The sequence below is a fragment of the Schistocerca serialis genome, chromosome 2, assembly GCF_023864345.2.
Source record: "Schistocerca serialis cubense isolate TAMUIC-IGC-003099 chromosome 2, iqSchSeri2.2, whole genome shotgun sequence".
Classification (NCBI taxonomy): domain Eukaryota; kingdom Metazoa; phylum Arthropoda; class Insecta; order Orthoptera; family Acrididae; genus Schistocerca; species Schistocerca serialis.
In genome coordinates, this window is record NC_064639.1 from 842,060,332 (window position 1) to 842,080,053 (window position 19,722).

General features: G+C 37.8%; 1 protein-coding gene across 2 annotated transcripts in view; it reads left to right on the plus strand.

Annotated features, from left to right (window-relative positions):
• The window catches only part of LOC126458112 (uncharacterized), a 161,894-nt gene that overhangs the window by 30,635 nt on the left and 111,537 nt on the right, over positions 1–19,722 (plus strand). Inside the window, exons 3-5 of one of the 2 annotated variants that reach the window (XM_050094941.1) lie at positions 1,915–2,046; positions 12,691–12,921; positions 18,894–19,199. In XM_050094941.1, the coding sequence (XP_049950898.1) occupies positions 1,915–2,046; positions 12,691–12,921; positions 18,894–19,199 (669 nt within the window). The remainder of the gene's footprint in view (positions 1–1,914; positions 2,047–12,690; positions 12,922–18,893; positions 19,200–19,722) is intronic. The other variant, XM_050094942.1, reaches the window with a different exon arrangement.

Sequence of the window (19,722 nt, forward strand, 5' to 3'; positions counted from 1 at the left end):
AGATGGGTTCCATCGTGTTCAGATCAGGCGAATTTGATGGCCAAGGCATCACTCTTGAGATCACTATCACATCCTTCAAACCACTGAAGCTTGATTGTAGCCTCTGGTACAGTCAGTTATCCTCCACAGCTGTCATGGTGTCTTTGATTCCTTCCTCAGCTCACATGTAATCAAAGACAATGTCCCCCATAGCATAATACTGTCCCAGCAGTCAGGTCCAGTGTATGTTCTGTGTAGTCATGTGCCTAGATGGCCAGGACCAGTTTGAGAAAATTTTTCCACATAGGCGACTTATCATTTGATGACCCCCTCCTCCCCCCTTTTCTCTCTTTCCCTCGTACACTTTCACCCCTGTCAGTTTTTGCTACTAATAGTGACATGTTCTGAATGTAAATCACACAGATGTGGCACATCTAATACCTCTCTCACGCTTGATGCCCCAAGCGGCATCTTGAGTCACTTGGGCCATAAACTGGCCAGCAGATAATGCCTATTCAGACATGACCACCAACCTGCTGTAACAAGAAACATGGTTCATCAAACCAGGTGACACTTTTTCATTGATTCTTGGTCTAATCTCGATGATCCCATGCTCACTGCATTAGTAATTGACAGTGCTGTTGGGATAATACGGGAACATGCATGGATTGCCTGCTGTGGAACCCCATGTTCAACAATGTGTGCTGAACAGTGTGCTCCTAAACAATTTTGCCTGTGATAGCATTGTACTCCGTTATCATATCTGCCACAGATCACTGCCTGTCCTGCTTTATAGAGTGGAAAATCCTATGAATTCCACATTCTATGCTGAGGTGTGAATATCCACCTTCTAGCCTACTTGTGGGTTCACTGTACTTCAACCACTTTCAACAGGTACTCAGAACAGTAAAATTTAAACAGTCAGATAGCTTTGCTGTTTGCTAGATGTTCATTCCCAAGTACTAGGCCATAACTATCTGCACTTCGTCAAAGTTGTTTATGTCAGTGGATGTACCCATTTGTGGCCCTATTGTTGCTAGAATGTTCTCCACTCTGCTATGTTACACTTACATAATATCTTTTAAGTGTAAGGTGTGTACAATGCCAACAGGTGTCATTCAGTCTTGTGGTGGGCAGTGGTCATAATGTTCTGGCTCATCGGTGTGAGTCCTTCATACTTCTCTGTAAATTTATAATTTTTTGAAGGAAGGTTAAGATTCTGTAGATTATCTGATTTCATTAACAATTTTAACATTGGCTTTAAGTGATTAAAACTGTAGTTTAATGTTACACAGATATTTCCTTGATTTTCAATAACATGAATTCGCGTTCCTGCTGACAGTTTTCTTGCAAGAACCTCTAAGTTTTTTATGGTAAGTTTATCATTTATAAATGCAAATGTCACTCTGTGGCACTGTTTCATGATCTTTACCAATCTCCTTGACTAGAACTCTGTTACCCAGGAGAGAGTTTTCAATAGTTTTTACCAGTAATCCTTTCCTGTGTATATTTGTACCAACATGGTCACTGCAAGTCTGTGCATCAGGTGCTTTTGTTGGTGACAAGGCTATACGGATATATTTATAGCAGTAAAACATGTCAGAAAACCTAAGATAATTTTCATTGTAGCTTAAAGAATCCATGTTCATTCCTCCTATTATTATTATTATTATTATTATTATTATTATTATTATTATCATCATCATCCTTTTTTGTTTGTTGGTTGAGAGTTTATGCAGAAGCTCTTCTAATGGATTACTGGGAAGTTTTTAGAGTATTTCTGCTGTTTCATCTAAGTTACTTAATATGTCACATGTGAAACATTTAAAATATTCCACGTTTTACTGATGTGAAAGTTTTATACTGAATTTTTGCTTGCTACATGTTACTTTTTTGTTGTTAACTCTGTTCTCAAACTTTTTTTTTCTTTTGAAGTTTCAGAATGTGATTCCTTCAAATTTGATGGCAACATGAATGAAAGGGAATTAGGCTCAGTACGTTTGCATCCAGTTGTAATAAACTTCTCTTCAAATCTCAATATGTCTTTCATCAATGTGAAATGGACAAGTGAGTATTTTGATGAAATGCAGTTAACGTAGTAGTATTAGTGGAGTGTTGTGTGTAAATGTAGTAATGACTGCATGGATGGCTTCAGAAATATGTCACATTTTGAGCAGTTATTCCTTTGTCCGAGTTTGACAGTAATCCACAACAGGAGTAATGCAGAGTGAATAAAATATGCTGCACTTGGAGGTCTACATATGGTCCCTCAACCAGGTTCAAGACAAAAGTTTGTCTAGCAAAATCGGATCAGGTGCATTTTGAAAACATGTCTATGAAAACAAGAACCTGGGAACCTTGTCACACTGCACAGCACATTGGAATGTACAGAAGAACATTTATCAGCCCACACTATCATACCAGTCATTGTAGCTCACTGAGTAGATTGCTAGGACATCAAACCCACATCCACTGGAGAGCTGTGGTTTGAATCCTTGTCAAGATCATTTTTATTCTTTAGACGCATGTTCCCTAGTTCTCATTGTTTGAAAGCAGGAGATCATTTTGTCAATGACAGTGGCCTATTATATGACAGTGGAATCAATCAAACTGCATGCATGTGTCTACTGTTTGTGCAGTGCATGACTAAAACTGGGTTGGTCGGAACACAACAGACATGCCACCTGTGAATGTGGCTTTGAGGCATGTTTTGGAATAAACTTGTGGGCTGGAATCATGGGAGGAGTGCTTTTGGTTTCCTACCTATTGCTTGACAAGTTGAATGTGCCCCTGTATCATATCTTTCTTTGCAATAATTTGCCTGACACATTAGAAAATATTCCACTTGGTGTTCAGTGACAGTTACATTTCCAGCATGACGGTGCACTGCCACATTTTGGAACAAATATGTGTAACTAAATGAAGTGTTTCCCATGAAATATGGTAGCTGTGGAGATCCAGTGTTCTTGCTTCCATGTTCCCCAAAGCTTAATCTACTAGATTTTTATTTGTGGGTACACTTAAAGGAACAAGTTTATAGTACTCCACCCATGTACGGGAACAACCTAATAGATCGCATGCGTACGTTTTTGGCAATGGTGGGTGCAGATGTGTTGCATAGAGTCCAGCAAAGTACAGTCAAGTGAGTGGCTAAGTGTTTGCAAATGCAAGGTGGTCACTTTTGAACATCATCTGTAAAGTGAACATTGCTACTGCATGTCTGTACAAGCTGTGTGACGAGAAGTCTCAACATCAAATGTACAGAATGGAATTATTTTGCATAGCGTATTGTGCAATCTTGTGTAGCTTATGTGTGGTGTTTTTTGTACCTTATTGGATACAGATGATGATATCGTGTTCACTATTATTTTCTGTTGGCTTTGTTTATGTCGTGGACGAAACAAAGTGGTTGTTTATGTGTGTAGGAAGTTTGTGTTATGCCTTAATGTTTAAATAAAGGTAACAGTAACACAAATAAATACACAAGATACCGCATTGTGTAGGTGTAAATTGGATACAGTTTGATTCTTTAACTGAGGGAAAAAGGAAAGGTTGGCATGAACGTGACTTGAACATCAGCGAGTCTGCATATCTGTTTTCCACCACATTGCCTTGGCTCACTGACCAAATGGGACAGCTCCAGCACAGCGCAGAGTTCATGATAGCTGTTCTTGGCCAAAGAATATTCATTAATGCATTTGCAATATTATACAATTAAGTTCAATAAATATATTTGTATATCTACCAGACTATTCCCTCAATACATTGCTAAATTTAGACAACAGGAAGACAAAAATTATAGCAAAATTATTATAATTAGCACTTGTGGTGTCACAAGAGTTAGGCATCTTCCCATTGATTGTAATTATAATTGTATGAATTTGAATAAGTAATATGTGTAAGTTGCTTATGTTTCAATATATAGTAGTCATGCTTAGAGCTTTGAGTGTCTGGAGGATGCGATGGCTTTCAGTCATGTTTCTTAGTCAGAAGTGAAAGAGCAAAAACTGCTCCAAGACTTGTAAGCAGAACCTTGTCTTTCACTTGCAGTGTGCTTGCTGACTGAGATATCCAGGCAAAACTAATGACCCTTCCTGACAGTTTCAGTTACACCAGTATCTCTTTCCACTTTCCAAATGCCATATAAGCTGTAGTGTATATTTTGCTAGACTAGCAATTTTCCTTACTATCTGGTCCTGTATACGGAAGGCCATCTGTCAAGTTTGGAAAGGATGAGATACCAGCAGTAGTGACACTGGATGGGTAGGTGTTGAGCCATCCCTGGATAACTCAGTAAGAGCGCTGCCCATGAGAGGTAAGGTTGCTGGTTTAACTCACAGTCTTACACACAGTATTAATCTGCCAGGAAGTCTCACAAGGACAAACTAGTGCACTTTAATCTATACTATCAAACCACAATGAAAAATATTGATGGTTGATATATAAACAGTAAAAATTGAAAACATACCAGGTGGCAAATCTGACATTTGCCAGGAGAATTTGAAAGCATTTTATATCTGTTTGTATGTAACTGATACTTATCCAAAAAACTGAGAGGGAATTCTGATACCACTTAATTATGCTCCTCACAGCATTAAAAAAAAAAAAAAAAAAAAAAGGTGACCTTGTTCACTTTCTGCTCTCGTTTTGGACTACCACTGTCCACCACTTCTACAACAACCACCTCCAAACCTCCCCCACATCCCGTCATAGCTGACAAACCTTGGCTCTCAGACCCACTACATTTACCTCAATGTCAAAAACTCACTCCCACCACCATACAGAATCCAGAACCTGAACAGACCCGAATCACAGTCATGAACCTTTTGCCCTAAAGCCTTAGCCCCCCAGAAGTATCAGGCCTTTCCAAAGGCTTCACCTTTTACCCCACTCCCAAATTCAGTCATGCAGGACTTGTTAACAGCATTCTCTCCTTCTCCCTGTCCCTACAATGGAAACACTTTTTCATCACCAGCCCAACCAACCAGACTCAACCAAAGACCAATATTGAACCCTGCCTGACTCAGTTCACTCCTCCATCCAACCGTCATCCACACCCACTGCCACCACATCAGCCCCCGTTAACTTTACATAATTTCTTAACCTCAAAGCTCACCTCATCATAATGCCCCGAATCCCTCAACATGCAATCTAACCTTACATCTGCAGAAAGAACTGCAATCCATCACCTAAAAACTGATCCCAACCTTAAAATCCTACCTGCTGACAAAGGCTCCACCGCTGTTCTTTTGAAGTGCGAGGACTACCTGGCGGAAGGACTCCACCAGCTGTCAAATTCATCTGCCTACGAACTCTGCCACAGTGACCCCATTCCAGAAATCCAGCAGGATCTTCAGTCTCTCCTCAAATCATTAGGCCCATCCCAAGACCTCTTCCCGGAGTCTCTCTGCTCAATCCTATCACTCCCCACACTTCCACCTTCTACATGCTTCCTAAAGTTCATAGACCCAACCACCCATAACACCTCATTGTGGCTGGTTACTGTGCCCCCACTGATAGAAACTCTGCTCTCATAGACCAACACCTTTAGCCTAATACTTGCCACTTACCCTCCTATGTAAAAGATACCAACAATTTCCTTCCCCGACTCTCCACAGTTCTGTTCCTTTACCACATGGTGCCCTGCTCATCACTACTAATGCCACCTCCCCTTACACTAACATGCCTAATGCCCCTGGCCTTACAACTGTGTAACAGTACCTTTCCAAACCTACAACCTCCTTCCTAATTTCCATGACCAGCTATCTCCTCGCCCACAGATACTTCTCCTTTGAAACAAATCTGGGGTATGGCTATGGGCACATGCATGGCACCATCCTATGCCAACTTATTCATGGGACATCTTGAGAAATCCTCTCTAAATACCTAGAATCCCAAACCCCTCACCTGGTTCAGTTTCATTGCTGACATCTTCATGATCTGGATCAAGGGCAAGGACACCCTGTCCACATTCCTCCAGAACCTCAACACCGTTTCCCCCATTTGCTTCGCCTTGTACTACTTGATCCACCTCAAAGTTGGCTATATCAATACCTTCATCCATATCAAAGCTACCAATCACCAGCAATACCTCCAGTTCAACAGCTGCCACCCATTTATGCCAAGAAGTCCCTTCCATAAAGCCTAGCCACCTGTGCCCGTCGAATCTGTTGTGACAAGCAGGCTCTTTCAAAATACATTGGGGCTCTCATTGGGGCCTTCACAGACCATAATTACTCTCTCAACCTTGTACAAAAGCAGACTTCCCATGCCCTATCTCTCCAGTCACCAACCAGCTCCCAAAGTCCCATTGTCTGGCTACAGAGCAGCTTTCCCCTCATCACTCAGTACCACCCAGGACTGGAGTAACTGAATCACATTCTCTGCCAGGGTTTCGACTACCTCTTGCAGTGCTCTGAAATGAGAAATGTCCTATCCACTATCCTTTCCACACCTCCCACTGTGGTATTCCGCCGCCCTCCAAACTTACACAATATTCTCATCCGTCCCTACACAACAACTGCTCCTAACCCCTTGCCTCATGGCTCATATCTCTGTAATTGACCTAGATGCAAGACCTGTCCCATACATCCTCCCACCACCATATACTCCAATCTGGTCACAAGCATCGTCTATCCCATGAAATGCAGGCCTATCTGTGAAACCACTGTGCTGCATTCTATGTGGGCATGACAGCCAACAAACTGTCTGTCTACATGAATTGCCACCGACAAACTGTGACCAAGAAACAGTTGGACCACCCCATTGCTGAGCTTGCTGCCCAACACAATGTTCTTAATTTCAGTGATTGCTTCACAGCCTGTACCATCTGGGTACTTCCCACCAACACCAGCTTTTCTGAGGTGCGCAGGTGGGAACTCTCCCTGCAATATATCCTGCGTTCCCGTAGTCCTCCTAGCCTCAACCTTTGTTAGTTTTTGTCCTTACTCTCTAGCCCCTTCTCTGTTCCCATTCCAACACTACACAGTCCTCTATTCCACCGACGCAACCACAGTTTTTTACCTCTCTTCTTCTCTGATAAACCTCCCTCGCTCTCCGTCTAATCTCCTGAGTGCACTAAACTGCCCTACCCTCTCTTCACCTCATCCCTGTATGCTCCCTCAAGCAGCATTGTACTGCCCCCCCCTCCCCCCCCCCCCATCCCCAAAAGCACCACTACCCTGCTATCCCTCCCTGTGTGTGTGTTTCCTGTCTCCTACAAAGGCCCTGTTGGCCAAAAGCTCATTTTCTGACAGTCTTTTTGTTGTGCCTATCTGCAACTCAGGATCTCCACTATATGCTGAGTAGCAACTATCCTTTTCATAATATTGTTACATTCCATCCTGGATTTTGCATTGTTGAAATTATAAAATAAGTACTTTAATAAGAACGTTCTAAATGCCGTACCAGGAAACTGAATGTCACTAAGTGCCAATCAGAGGGTTTTTACAAGTTGATTAGTGCAAAGAGGGGAACAGCAACAAGTTACTGTTAAGAATGCTATTTATGTACACAAATAGTGCTGTTACCAGTTTTGGACAACAAGTTCATTTATATTACATTTGAAGTTGTTTACATTAGTTGTTGGCTTTTTTTCTCACAATGAATGTAAACATCAAATGCAACATAAATGTAACATGAACAGCTCCCTGAAGATGAATCTGTCGATTCAAAACCATTAATGACACTATTTGTGTAAATAAATAGCTCTATGAACAGGGGGTGGTCCTGATTTGTTCTTTGCGTAAATCAACTTGTGTTTTGTACACAGCAGTGATCTCGACAACATCAGTTTTCAACAAAATAGCAGGAAGAAAGTTATTGTTCCACTGTGCCATTAATACTGAGGCACCGTATATTATTTATGTTAATACCAGTACAGAAATAAGCATTGAGCTTTTAAATGGTAGAATTGTAGTCAACAAAAGTCACTTCTCTTATCTTTTAAATTTTGGAACTCAAAGGGAAGCACAGCTTGGCACAGATCACATACACCATTTACTTACTTTGGCATCTGGATCAAGTCTAGGGACATGCAGCAGTATACTGAGAACACAACAGCACTGAAAATGCATTTTGGGAAGAAATGGCAGTCAGGACATTTTCCTTTGCCAATCTCCATATACTACAATCTAGACATGGCATTACTAAGATGATTTTTTTGTTTTTGTTGGGATACTGTGCTTCTACATTCACCTTATGTCACTTAGCAGAAAATAACAGAATAAAATGCAGTTGTTCTATCCGTTTTCAAACATTTATGAATGTAATTGATTTTGTCCAAAGAAAGTTTATATTGAATTATAATTACAGTGATATGTTTACATGCTGGTTGACTGATTAAAGTTAAAACTAATATGCTACCAGAAATTCCAGGGCTGGTTATAAACATTGGATTGAGTAAAGGTAACTACTCAGCACATAACAGAGATGCTGAGTAATAGACAGCCACGCAAACTACTAATTGAACTTGGTAACATATCTTAAATTTGTTTCGTATTCAGAATGCATGTGTACATGCATATGCTGGCACATCCACATCCCCACCCAGTGCGACAGTAGGTGATCGTGAACAGCGAGTGGATGTGGCTTTCAACTTTGAAGCTGTGTTTGAAACAATTTAAGAGAGATCTAAACAAATTTTTACATTGAGTTTTCATCAGCAATGAGAACTGAATTCTCCAGAAGTTCAACAAGAATCAAAACAATGGGTTACTTGTGGTGAATCCGCTTCAAAGACAGCAAAGACTGTACAATCAACTGGAAAAATGGTAGTTACAAATTTTTGAGACACAGAGGATGCCATACTAACAGACTTAATAAGAAAAGGAAAAATGTTTACTTCACAATACTGCAGTGAGATATTGGATAGCTTCAACAATTAATTGATTAAATCATGATCCAATTTAGCTGTCATTAATTTTCATAGATGTAAATTTAATAAAAGTCAGTTTGCTGTAAGTTATTAACCTTTCTTTTGACAAAATGGGTGCATTTCTAATTAATTCAGGCTTTGATTTCTCTTTTGGAGAATGGTCTCGATTATTAAATATCTGTTATGTTCAGTTTCTTTGTTGTCGTTATTATCTTAGGGACTATGGAATTCCCCCATTTTCAAGTTTTCAACTAAAGCACCATTATTATCCATACTAACAACTCACAGCTTGGTAGATATGTGGTGAAACTGCAACTTCTGATAGCTGTCAATCTCTCCACATTATCCATCTGCACTGGTTCATTTACGTTGGCTGGAGCACGCCATGTCTACCCTTTGCCACACTCATATTTCACTGTCAGATGAGATAACATATCATTTTACACTGGGAAACAGGGACAAGTGCTGATCTCTAAAAGGGAACAATGATGAAAAGGAAATAATTGTTTTTGAGAAAAAAGAAGTCTTCATTCCAAACACAAACTCTTGCTGATCAAACTCCTATGAAGGGAAGGAAAATCTTCACTTCCTATCTTCTCGTGGAAGGCGGGTCCTTCTTAAATTGAGTTTGGAGTTACCTGTTTAATTGCAGAGGTATCCCTTTTATAATTTATCAGTAATTTGCAAGGTGGCAGTATTATCTTAATGTCCTATAACATTTTTACTACAGCTGAAGACCTGAAATCACAGCACTGTTTCCTTGGCATAATAAAATACCTAGTGAGCAACTTATCCTAACTATGTCAGATTTTACTATTCATATTGTGATTTCTGTGGCTTTGGGAGTCAGCTCTCCTAGATCCAACATAAATATAACTTTATTTTGGTCCAACACATAAAAAAAGAATGAATTATTAATATTTACTACATTGTCAGGATTCAGATGACACAAAATGCTTGTCATTAAGTGTATATTCTGCAGATACTGCTGGAACATTGTCATCCCATGACAGAGAATTCCCGTTCAGTGATATATGTAAAATCTTGAGGCAGAATATGATTAGTCTGTATGCAGTAGGTTTTCCAACTGCAGTTATCGCTAGAACCATCTTCAATGAACCAGTTTGAGGAACAACCAATGTATCACATTATTTTACCTTTCTGTTTTGTCCGATTTGTAGAAAGTACGTGTGTCGTAGAAATGGCTGCTGTCTGCATGATATTGTAATCGTCCTGTTACAGACTAATCAGGTGTGTTAAAAAGGTTATTAACTCGATCTCAGAATGATCACTTTGTATTTCAGATCCAACTTCCACATAATTTAATCAGCATCTCATTAAATAATTTGTGTGTTTACTATCTGCTACTTTAGTAATGATATAATTAATATTCAACACAAAACATGTTGAGCATTTTGGAGTCGACTCAGTTAGAAATATATTAATGTAATTGTTACATGGCATATAAAACTTATTCATTACACATTTCCATCTGTCACTATAATGTTCATTCTCAGTGACTGCAAGCTAATTTGTAAGTGCATGTGTGTCATGGGTAACTTTGAATACACATATGCTTTTTTTTTTCTTAATTGCCAATTGAATTAAAGATCTTCTCTACTTTCTTACAAAATGAGATGGGCAATGGCTTAGACACTGGACGCACGTTCAGGAGGGAGGTTAATATAGGTTCAGATGATCCTTAGTTTCACGTAAGGTCACGTAAGGCAAATGCTGAGATTAAATGAGCACACCCAAATTCCTTCCCCATCCTTATTCAGTCTGAGCATGTGCCCTGTCATGAACAGTGTCGTCAATGGGCGTTTAGTCTTTTTTCTTTCTTTGTGTTTCTTGTAAGATGTCAAGAACTTAAAGGAGTTTTTGCTGTTGCAAAAGTATGAAAGCTAAATATTGAGCACCAATTTTGTCCCTGAAATTTAAAGGCTCTAAAGGGAATTGTCTGTACTTAACATTATGTTTTACCTTAAACTATTTTGAACAATGGAAAATCTAGGATGGAATGATGAAAGTATTATGAAAAGGACAGACTGCTACTCACCATAAAGAGTAGATGTTGAGTCACAGACACGCACAGCAAAAAGACTGCTATACATTTGAGCTTTCAGCCAAAAGACCACTGAGGCTGGCCTCATTGGCCGTGCACAGCAGTTGTGTGTGTGAGTTGTGACTGAATGAGTGTGTGTGTGTGTGTGTGTGTGTGTGTGTGTGTGTTTTCTACTTTAGAAGAAGACCTTTTGGCTGCAAGCTCAAATTTGTAGCAGTATTTTTGTTATGCCAGTCTATGACTCAATGTCTCCTCTATAAGGTAACAATCTATCTTTTCCATAATAATTTATGCTCTTTTGCATTGTCACATTTTTTATATTACTTAACTAACTAAATAGTGTTTTGAAGAACTGACTTCAGTGATGTTCGTTACCATTTACAACATTTGCTTTCACCACAGAGTGGCAAAACAAACTTGATATAATACATAACGGCTGAAAAGTTAATACTCCGTAGCTAAGCAATGAATAAAGTATGCAAACATGTTTGTAAGTACCTTCATCTCCGTCAAATGATAGTGACTGCAAGCTGGTGCAGTGAAGATGGGAAGGAGTGCTGCTTGCAATGATACATGATGGAAGATTCATTAATTTCTTTTCTGACAAGAGAATGTTAGCTAAATACACATTGTTCACAAATAAAAATGAGGAGAGACAATGACATTTAAATGGTGAGTGGTGATTAGACAAACAAAACGATTAGAATAATCACACTAGCCTGTGTGTGTGTGTGTGTGTGTGTGTGTGTGTGTGTGTGTGTGTTACTTAACTCTGAAAATAAAATAAATGAAAATTATGTGAACTATTCCTGCTGTTACATAGAGAACATAACAACATCTTATTCAGTATATAATGCGAAATGTACCATAAATTTATTATTGATGTATGGTATGACTTAACTATGCCCATTCACTCCAACATCAACTGCTAGATGAACTTCTTGTGATGATAGCAGAGCATATGCTCATAATAACAGTATATACTTTGTATGCTTTTGCTAGCAGTCCTGTATTGAAGAGATAAATGTAGAGGGTACAGAAAACGAGAGAGAAAACAAATACTCAGTCATACAGATGACAAATGGAAACTGTAAGATATACTGGAATGAAAAACCCATGGTGGATTATAATTAATATGAGGAGTAAAGCCACTCACCAGTGGCACTTCAACTATTTGATGAATTGTTATGTTTACTCCTCCAACTGTAAGAGAATGAGGTATGCATTATGATCCACAAATAACTACTTTGACCATGCCAAATAGCAACACAGTTTATCCCCTTGCTTGTTCTGTTATGATTCTAACTTTCAAGACTTCAGTAACTTCTCCAGCAAAGTATGTCTTCTTAGATGGAGGGCAGTTATCAGTCTACAGACTGAATTCCAGCAGAACTTCTACAATCATCTGAAATGATTCATATTCTCACTGTATCCTCAGATTTTACAAACTCTTTGTATCTTGAACTGATGGTGTTATGGCTATAATTTCCTGGCACTGTATACACTTAAATGGCTATACTGAAGCATTATTTGATTTAGGGTGTAAAATATACACAGTAGACTCCTGTTAACTGTGTGTTAAGATGGTCTTACAAATACAAAACAGAATCAGAGTGAAGAGAAACAGATCTTCCACTCACCAAAATGAATTATTTATATATACATGAATGTTGTTTAAATCTTAATTTTTATATTTCAGTAAACCATCTGAGATGTAATACATCACTGACAGGGTTATTCTATTTCTAATGACACATTTTTATTTTCGCAGAACTGCAGTTTCGTCTGAGTGGCATGGAGAGGAGTTGGTCTCTTTGCCGAACAATAGAACTGAGTAAGAGAGCAGCAAAGAGGTTCAATATTAAGGAGTTGTTTTACAGTTGCCGACTCCTCAGTCCCAATATGACTGACCAAAACATCATGTTAGAATACCATGCATCTCATGGAACACAGGATGAATTTGGTAGATTTACCTTCAGGCTGGACTCACCAATAGACAGGTGTATGCTATTATACCTTTTTATTCTTCTTTGGTAGTCACTGTACTTATTGCTTGAGTGAGTTTCTTGGCTAAATATTTTTCTGTTGGTGGTTTGGTTATTTTCTGAATAACCAATATTTTGTAATATTTAAACTCTTTGTGTTTGACAAAATAAGAGGTACGTGTTACTCAGTTACTGGGTTCATTACTCACAGTATTTGTGTTGCTGATCAGTGTAGTTAGTGGATAAAGAAACTGCAGTAAGTTTCTGACTACTACAAAATCAGACTTTTACCATGATACTTTCGAACAAACTTTTCGTCTGCTACTCTCGATTAAATAGCTGTGGTGGCATAGGTTGAGAGAACACAGAACCTTGTAATGAAAAAAAAGTTCTGAAAAATTTTAAATGTATAGTAACTCAAAAACACTTTTGAATATGGTCCCACAATTAAGTTACACATCATACTTAGCTGTCATTTCATTTCTGAGTGGAGGGTCTCTGCAACAACATTTTAACTACAGTAATTCTTTGTCGGCACTATAAAGCGTATATTGATCAGTGCACGTATACTGTAACAGGCTTTCAGGAACAAGAAACCTCCAAGAAGGTACAAAAATAACAATTGTACTGCCAGTTGTGATATTGGGTGCAAGGAGATAGTGGCTTTTCAATATCCAGTGCAAAGAAACTTCAGATAGCTCCAAAGTTTGGCAATTTGTTTTGAATGTGCAGAAATGTAAAAAATTGTGCACCTGACAAACCACAGAAAGGTCATGCACAGACACACTTAAACAGTAATTCTTCCTGCATCCTCTACAGGAAGAAATTATAATATGTGGTACAATGGCCAATGGGAAATGCCCTCTGCTGTGCACTGCATTGTATGTAATGTATTAGATTTACTGTATACATATATATGTACATATATGTTTATGTAGTTGTAGATCAGATGGAAAAGTTTTTAATTTTTGGGTTAGTGTAACAAAAAACTGTATATAATAAAATTATAAATCTGTCCTTACTATCAGCAGTAATTGAAAAAAATGTTAATATTTTAGTGAAGTGGTATTCTAAAACTGTCAGATACTTAAAGAACTGCATTTTGAACCATTTGCTGTACAAATAAATCTTTATTCTGAAATTGGTAAATAATATTGAGAATAAAGGTTTATTTCTGCAGCTGATGGTTAAAAATGCAATTCTTTGAGATATTTATGCTGTGTTAAAACTATTGTGGAACAAATGTGTCCAAGTGTACACAAGTAAGTGGCTTATGCCAAGTACAGCAGTAGAGTCAGCCAAGGCTATTTCCTATGCAGTACACGGATTGGTATACTGTGTATTTGTATATCCTGTAGGAGGATAATTGTAGGTAACCAATGAGAAGCAATGTATTTTAAGTACCAACATTGGAGTCATTTAGTGTCATTCACAGGTGTTTATTGTTATGTTAGGTCATCTGACATTACCTTCAATTGCCACCATAGCAGCATCATTTTTTTTCTGTAGTTTTGAAACAAAAGTTGTGGTGACAGCTTGATCTCTGCTGTAACAGAAGTCTAGGCTAATCTGGAAGGTGATAGCTTGGTTGCAAGTTGGCAAAATTACATTAACTTATTTTTTGAGACATTGATAATTAATAATTTATGATCACACTCTGATATAAATACTGAACAATTAAAGTAGTGATTCAGAAAGTATTGGCAATCAGATGTTACACTTATCAATTTTTTGCACTGTAAGTTTGTATATTGTGTACCATAACTTTTGAACTCTTTTATTGTTACATTGAATATCTATTCTCAGATAGGCCCAATTTTTTAAAAATATGTAGTATATTAAGTGGTTATATTGTTGTCAGAATTTGACATAATTTCTTCAGCTTGCGATGAAATATGGCTGCATGCTGCTCTGTTATTGGGAACTTACAAGGCAGCTGTCCTTTTTCATGTGGTATTACATCTCTTAAGCATTCTCTGAGTTTTTTAAGTGCCATCGCTTTCAATAGGTTGAAACTAATTACTCGTAACATCCATCCTTGCCAGGCTCGTACCTGAATCTGTACTGCTTCCGATGTTGTTGGTCCACCAGTAACAACTGTTTTCTGCATGTTGTGTACTGGTCTGTGATCTTTGTAGCCTAGCTGTGCTTTCTTCAGTTCCTTCAGTCAGTCCTTCCATTTTAGACGACCAAAGGCTTTCTTTGTATATCTTTTTAGAAGTATATTTTTCAATTATTTACCACTCATTTCTCTGAAACTATATTTGAAGCTAATAACTGCAGCTTTACCTACCACAAGTTGAAAAGCATAGTTCTTACTGTTGCAGATGTAGATGAGAGTGCTGGTAGTTTTTGCTTTGTGGCATTTCTGTTGTCAAGGTTAAGAATCATGAATTGATGTATCTTTCGGAATTGGTGGGCAGCTTTCCTCATTTGCACATGCTTCACACAAATTTTGTAAGAAAAGTATTACTTAAATTTAAGATAGCAGGTATAGGAGAAGGATGTAAATATGAATTGAATTTTATTTGATCCTGTATTAAATGGTGTCCAGCAATTGTAGATGTAATCTAAGACATGTCAGAAACACAAAAACCTTCATTATCACATACTTCCTAACTGTTCTAACATCATTGATTATAATCAACAATATTTACAAATTTAATTTGAGCAGTACTCATCAACACTGTAAAATTCTTTTTCCACCAGATAGTCTTTTAAATTAGGTTCTTTGAAAACTTAGTGTCTTGTACATTATCACACAGTTTTTTGAGGCAGACTTCTTAGTAATTTGATACCTGAATACTGGGGTTCTCTTTCAAACATTGTCAATCAGTGGAGTATGCTTTGTGTGTCATTCTTCCTCCATGTGTTGTGGGTGTGTACACTAGCATTTGTAACCCATCTGCACTACCTTTTGTGACACTTAGTACAGTTTTATACATGAACCAGGAGGAAAAAGTTAAGATGCCTAGTCATTTGAAGCAATTTCTGTGTGTTTCAGAAGTCTTTCTTCTTAATATGATTCTTACTTTTTTTTTGTAATGTGAACACCCTTTTTATTTCTTGAATGTTTGAGTTTCCCCACACTACCACTCCGTGCTGCAGCTATGGTTTGAAGAGCCCATGGTATATTGTGCACAGAAGCAGTTTGTCTGCATACTGTGGTAGCTGCCTCATTATAAATATGATGGAGCTGCTTGCCCTCGGGTACCATAGTTTTCCAATCTTCTTATCAGTATTTCATGGTCAGTAGTGTTGAATGCTTTGGAGAGATCCAGAAACATTGCAGATACAACATGTTTTTCATCTAAGCACTGTATAATGTATCCTGTCAGATTGGCAATTGCTGATTCCGTAGATCTACTCTTTCTAAAACCGTGCTGTGATGGTATGAGAACGTTTTATTTGTCCAGACAATCAAGTAATCTATCATACACAAGCATTTCTAGGATTTTTGAGAAACCTGATATCAGTGAAACTGGCTTGTAGTTGTTGGGGTTGTCCTTATCACCTTTCTTGTACAGTGGTACCACCTGGCTTATCTTCAGTTTTACTGGAAAAATTCTCTCTCTGAGAGAGCTGATATTATTTGCTCACTTACTTGCTTTATTGTGGACTATTTCTTTCTAATTTTAAGTTCTCTACCACATGTATATAGTTATCATTGATTATGTTAGCTATTTATCTACCATCTGTAATCACTGTGTTGTTTATTTTCATTGACCTGATATCTTTTTCTTTGTTTGGTCCAGGTTGTTCCTGTCTTTCACCATTAATTGCATTCCAGGCTGCCTTTGTCTTGTTTCTTGAGTTTAGTAAGGTAGCATATATTGCTCTTGATTTTGCCTCTCCTATCATTTTTCTATACTTCCTTTGCCAGCATTTTGTAATTTTCATCTTCACCCCTCCATCTCAGATCCTGCAGCTTCCTTCGCTGTTCTGTTACCTTACTAGTAATCCACTTTGTCTGATCCTGCATCTTTTTTTTATGTCTTTGTTTTGTGGAATTCTACATTAAAATGGTGTTTAATTTTTGTAATAAATTAATCATATTTTTCATTTACATTCTGCATCTGTAGGGCTTCATTCCAGTTGTCCCTGCTTCATATTGTTCTAAATGTGTTAATATTTTGTTACTGATGTTCCTAACTGCTTTGGTTGTTTGTTTTGAGTCAGATATTATGTCCTTACTTATGCAGAAGCAGATCAGCTGTCTATGATGATAAGATATTTCTGTTTGGACTGCATGTGACTCATAGTTACACCTATTAACATTAGTAATGATGTTGTCAATAACTGTCTGGCTTTGAGAAGTCACTCTTGTTGGTCCATATATTGTTGCCTCCATATTGTGTTGTATTAACAATTCTTCAAAATATTATCTTGGTTCTGATTCTTTTCCCATGTCAGTATTGAAGTCTCCACATATAAGAATGTTTTTCTTCATATTTCTTCTTAGTAAGTTGACCATTTTTTTCAGAAAGATGCTAATCTTGCCGCTTGGTGACCTGTACACACAAAACAATCGAAAGTCATCAGTCACTACACCAGTAATTTCAAAGTCTTTTTCTATATAGGTCATCTCACACCTTTACTGTTTGCTGTCTTTAGGAGTTTTCCTGTTTCAATATATATGGAAGCTCCACCACCCTTATGTTAAGTTCTACAGAAGCAACTAGATAAGATACAGTCCTTTATTGTCAAGTTAGGTATCTGGGTTTCAGTTAGAGCATGTTCACTGATACATGTCTGATAGTATGTCTGGTTGTATTTCACTTCTGCTTCTAGTTTCTTGTTACCGTCGTATTGAATATTCTGATGTAGTACTTTTATGTAATTTTTCTTTTGTTGACTTACATGTTGTGGGCTGCATTCTGAGAGCATATTCTGTAGTTCCTCCTTTTTCGTGCGGTGCTTATATTTTGCTTTTTCACCCCCATCAGGCCATATTAGTTTCCCTTTCTTCTGGTCATTTTGCGGACACCTGTAAACATTCTGTTGAGTGTTACAGACCCTTAACTGTTTAAATGCATGCCATCCTTTCCGAGGCAGTTTTCACTCAGAAATTTGTTTGGATCTATGAAAACAGCACCAAGATGATCACACTGTACTTTGGCAGCATAATTTTTTTTTAGAGATATATTTGTCACTCACTGATCTTTTTATGATTCTGCCAAGTATCAGCCAGGATCCCGCATAGATACGTCTTGCTGAATAAATCACATTTTTTGTTTCGTTAATAATTCCTTTGTCACTTCTGCTTCTTAATGAATTTGTTCCATGTATAAAGATACAACTGTAATTAACCTTGGTTCCAGAATCTGGTTTTGTATTTGTTTGCTTTGAATTTACCATTTTTTAAAAAAATTGTTGATTTTTTTCATTCTAATTCGCAGTTTGATGTCGATTTTGCAGTTGGGGACAGCAATATTTTTCAGCAGTGAGTCGCCAATTATTAGAAACTCATTTTCATCCCTTTGCACAGCTGTGGTGTATTCTTTACTTTTATAGTGTGTCTCTGTCTTCCATTTGTATTTATCTACAGATTTTTGGCTTGCTAAGTTTATCATGACATCGGAAATGCTGTATGTGTTGTTTTTAGTGGTCGTAGGGGCACATGTGTTTTCGCCGTCTTGCTTTTCCATTTGTTGTATTTCAGGGCTGCTTTTCACATATTAATCTATCGGTTTCTTTCTTTATAGTGAATAATTCTGTTTTTAGTGTTTCAGTATCACTTTGAAGTAGCTTTATAATTTCATTTTTTGAGTCCACTGTACTTAAAAGATAATTTTCCTGATGATATGTTTGTATTCATTTGTCATTACTTGTTTTAAAGTGTAAGACTGTAACATTAACTATGTCAGAAGTAAAACATAAGGGTATTTTTGTCATTGCAAGAATAATTGTGCAATTGTATGTCCGTTGCTAACACCTTCCCTCTGTGTGCAGGAATAGAGTACAAATTGATTTAATATTCTTATTTCAGCAGTGCGCTTTACACCAAAGTGGAAAAATAAATTTGTGTACATTGAATGGCAGTTGCCATTGCTGATAGCTCATTGGCATCATCCCTTTAGTGAAGAGCCTGCAAAATATGAAGTGGTTGTGAGGAGAGATGGTAAAATAAAACAGAAGGAAAAGTTTTTCTCTGACAATGACAGCAGTATTGCTGACTTGGGAATGGAAATGAAGTATGATACAATGCACTTCCCAGGTTATTATATTTTTGAAATTACGAAGTGTGCACCACAGCAAGATTGTGACGATCCCAGTACAGCAACTGTCAAAATAGGTAAGAACTTATTATTCTGTGCATCTTTGTTCTGAAAATTTTCTCATCTCCTTGCAGTGCTAATGCTGCCACACTCAAGTCATGGAATGTTCCTGGAAATGGCAAGTTAGACATCGAACGTCATGGGGGGAAGGGGGGGGGGGGGGGAGGGAGAAGTGTTCAATGCAATTGCCAAAAACATTATGCATATCATGGTCAAAATTAAGTCTTATTGTGAAGTTATCTGGAACTGAGCAGCTGGCTTAGGTGAACTCACATTAATCATTGAATGTTTTTACAAGCAACCTAGTTCTGATGTAATGTTCAAAGAAGTTTCCAATTTACTGCCAGTCATCATAAATTAAAGTCCATTATATTTCAACTGGGCACCATGCAAATCTCAAGAACATGAGAGTGTGGGTTGTTGTAACAACCAAACAGTTCGCATGGGGTTTTCTCATGGATACATATACATCAGGCACATGTCGCCAGAGCTATGTTTGATCACCTGGTGTCATCTAAGGCTGTCCCCTCTCACAGAAGA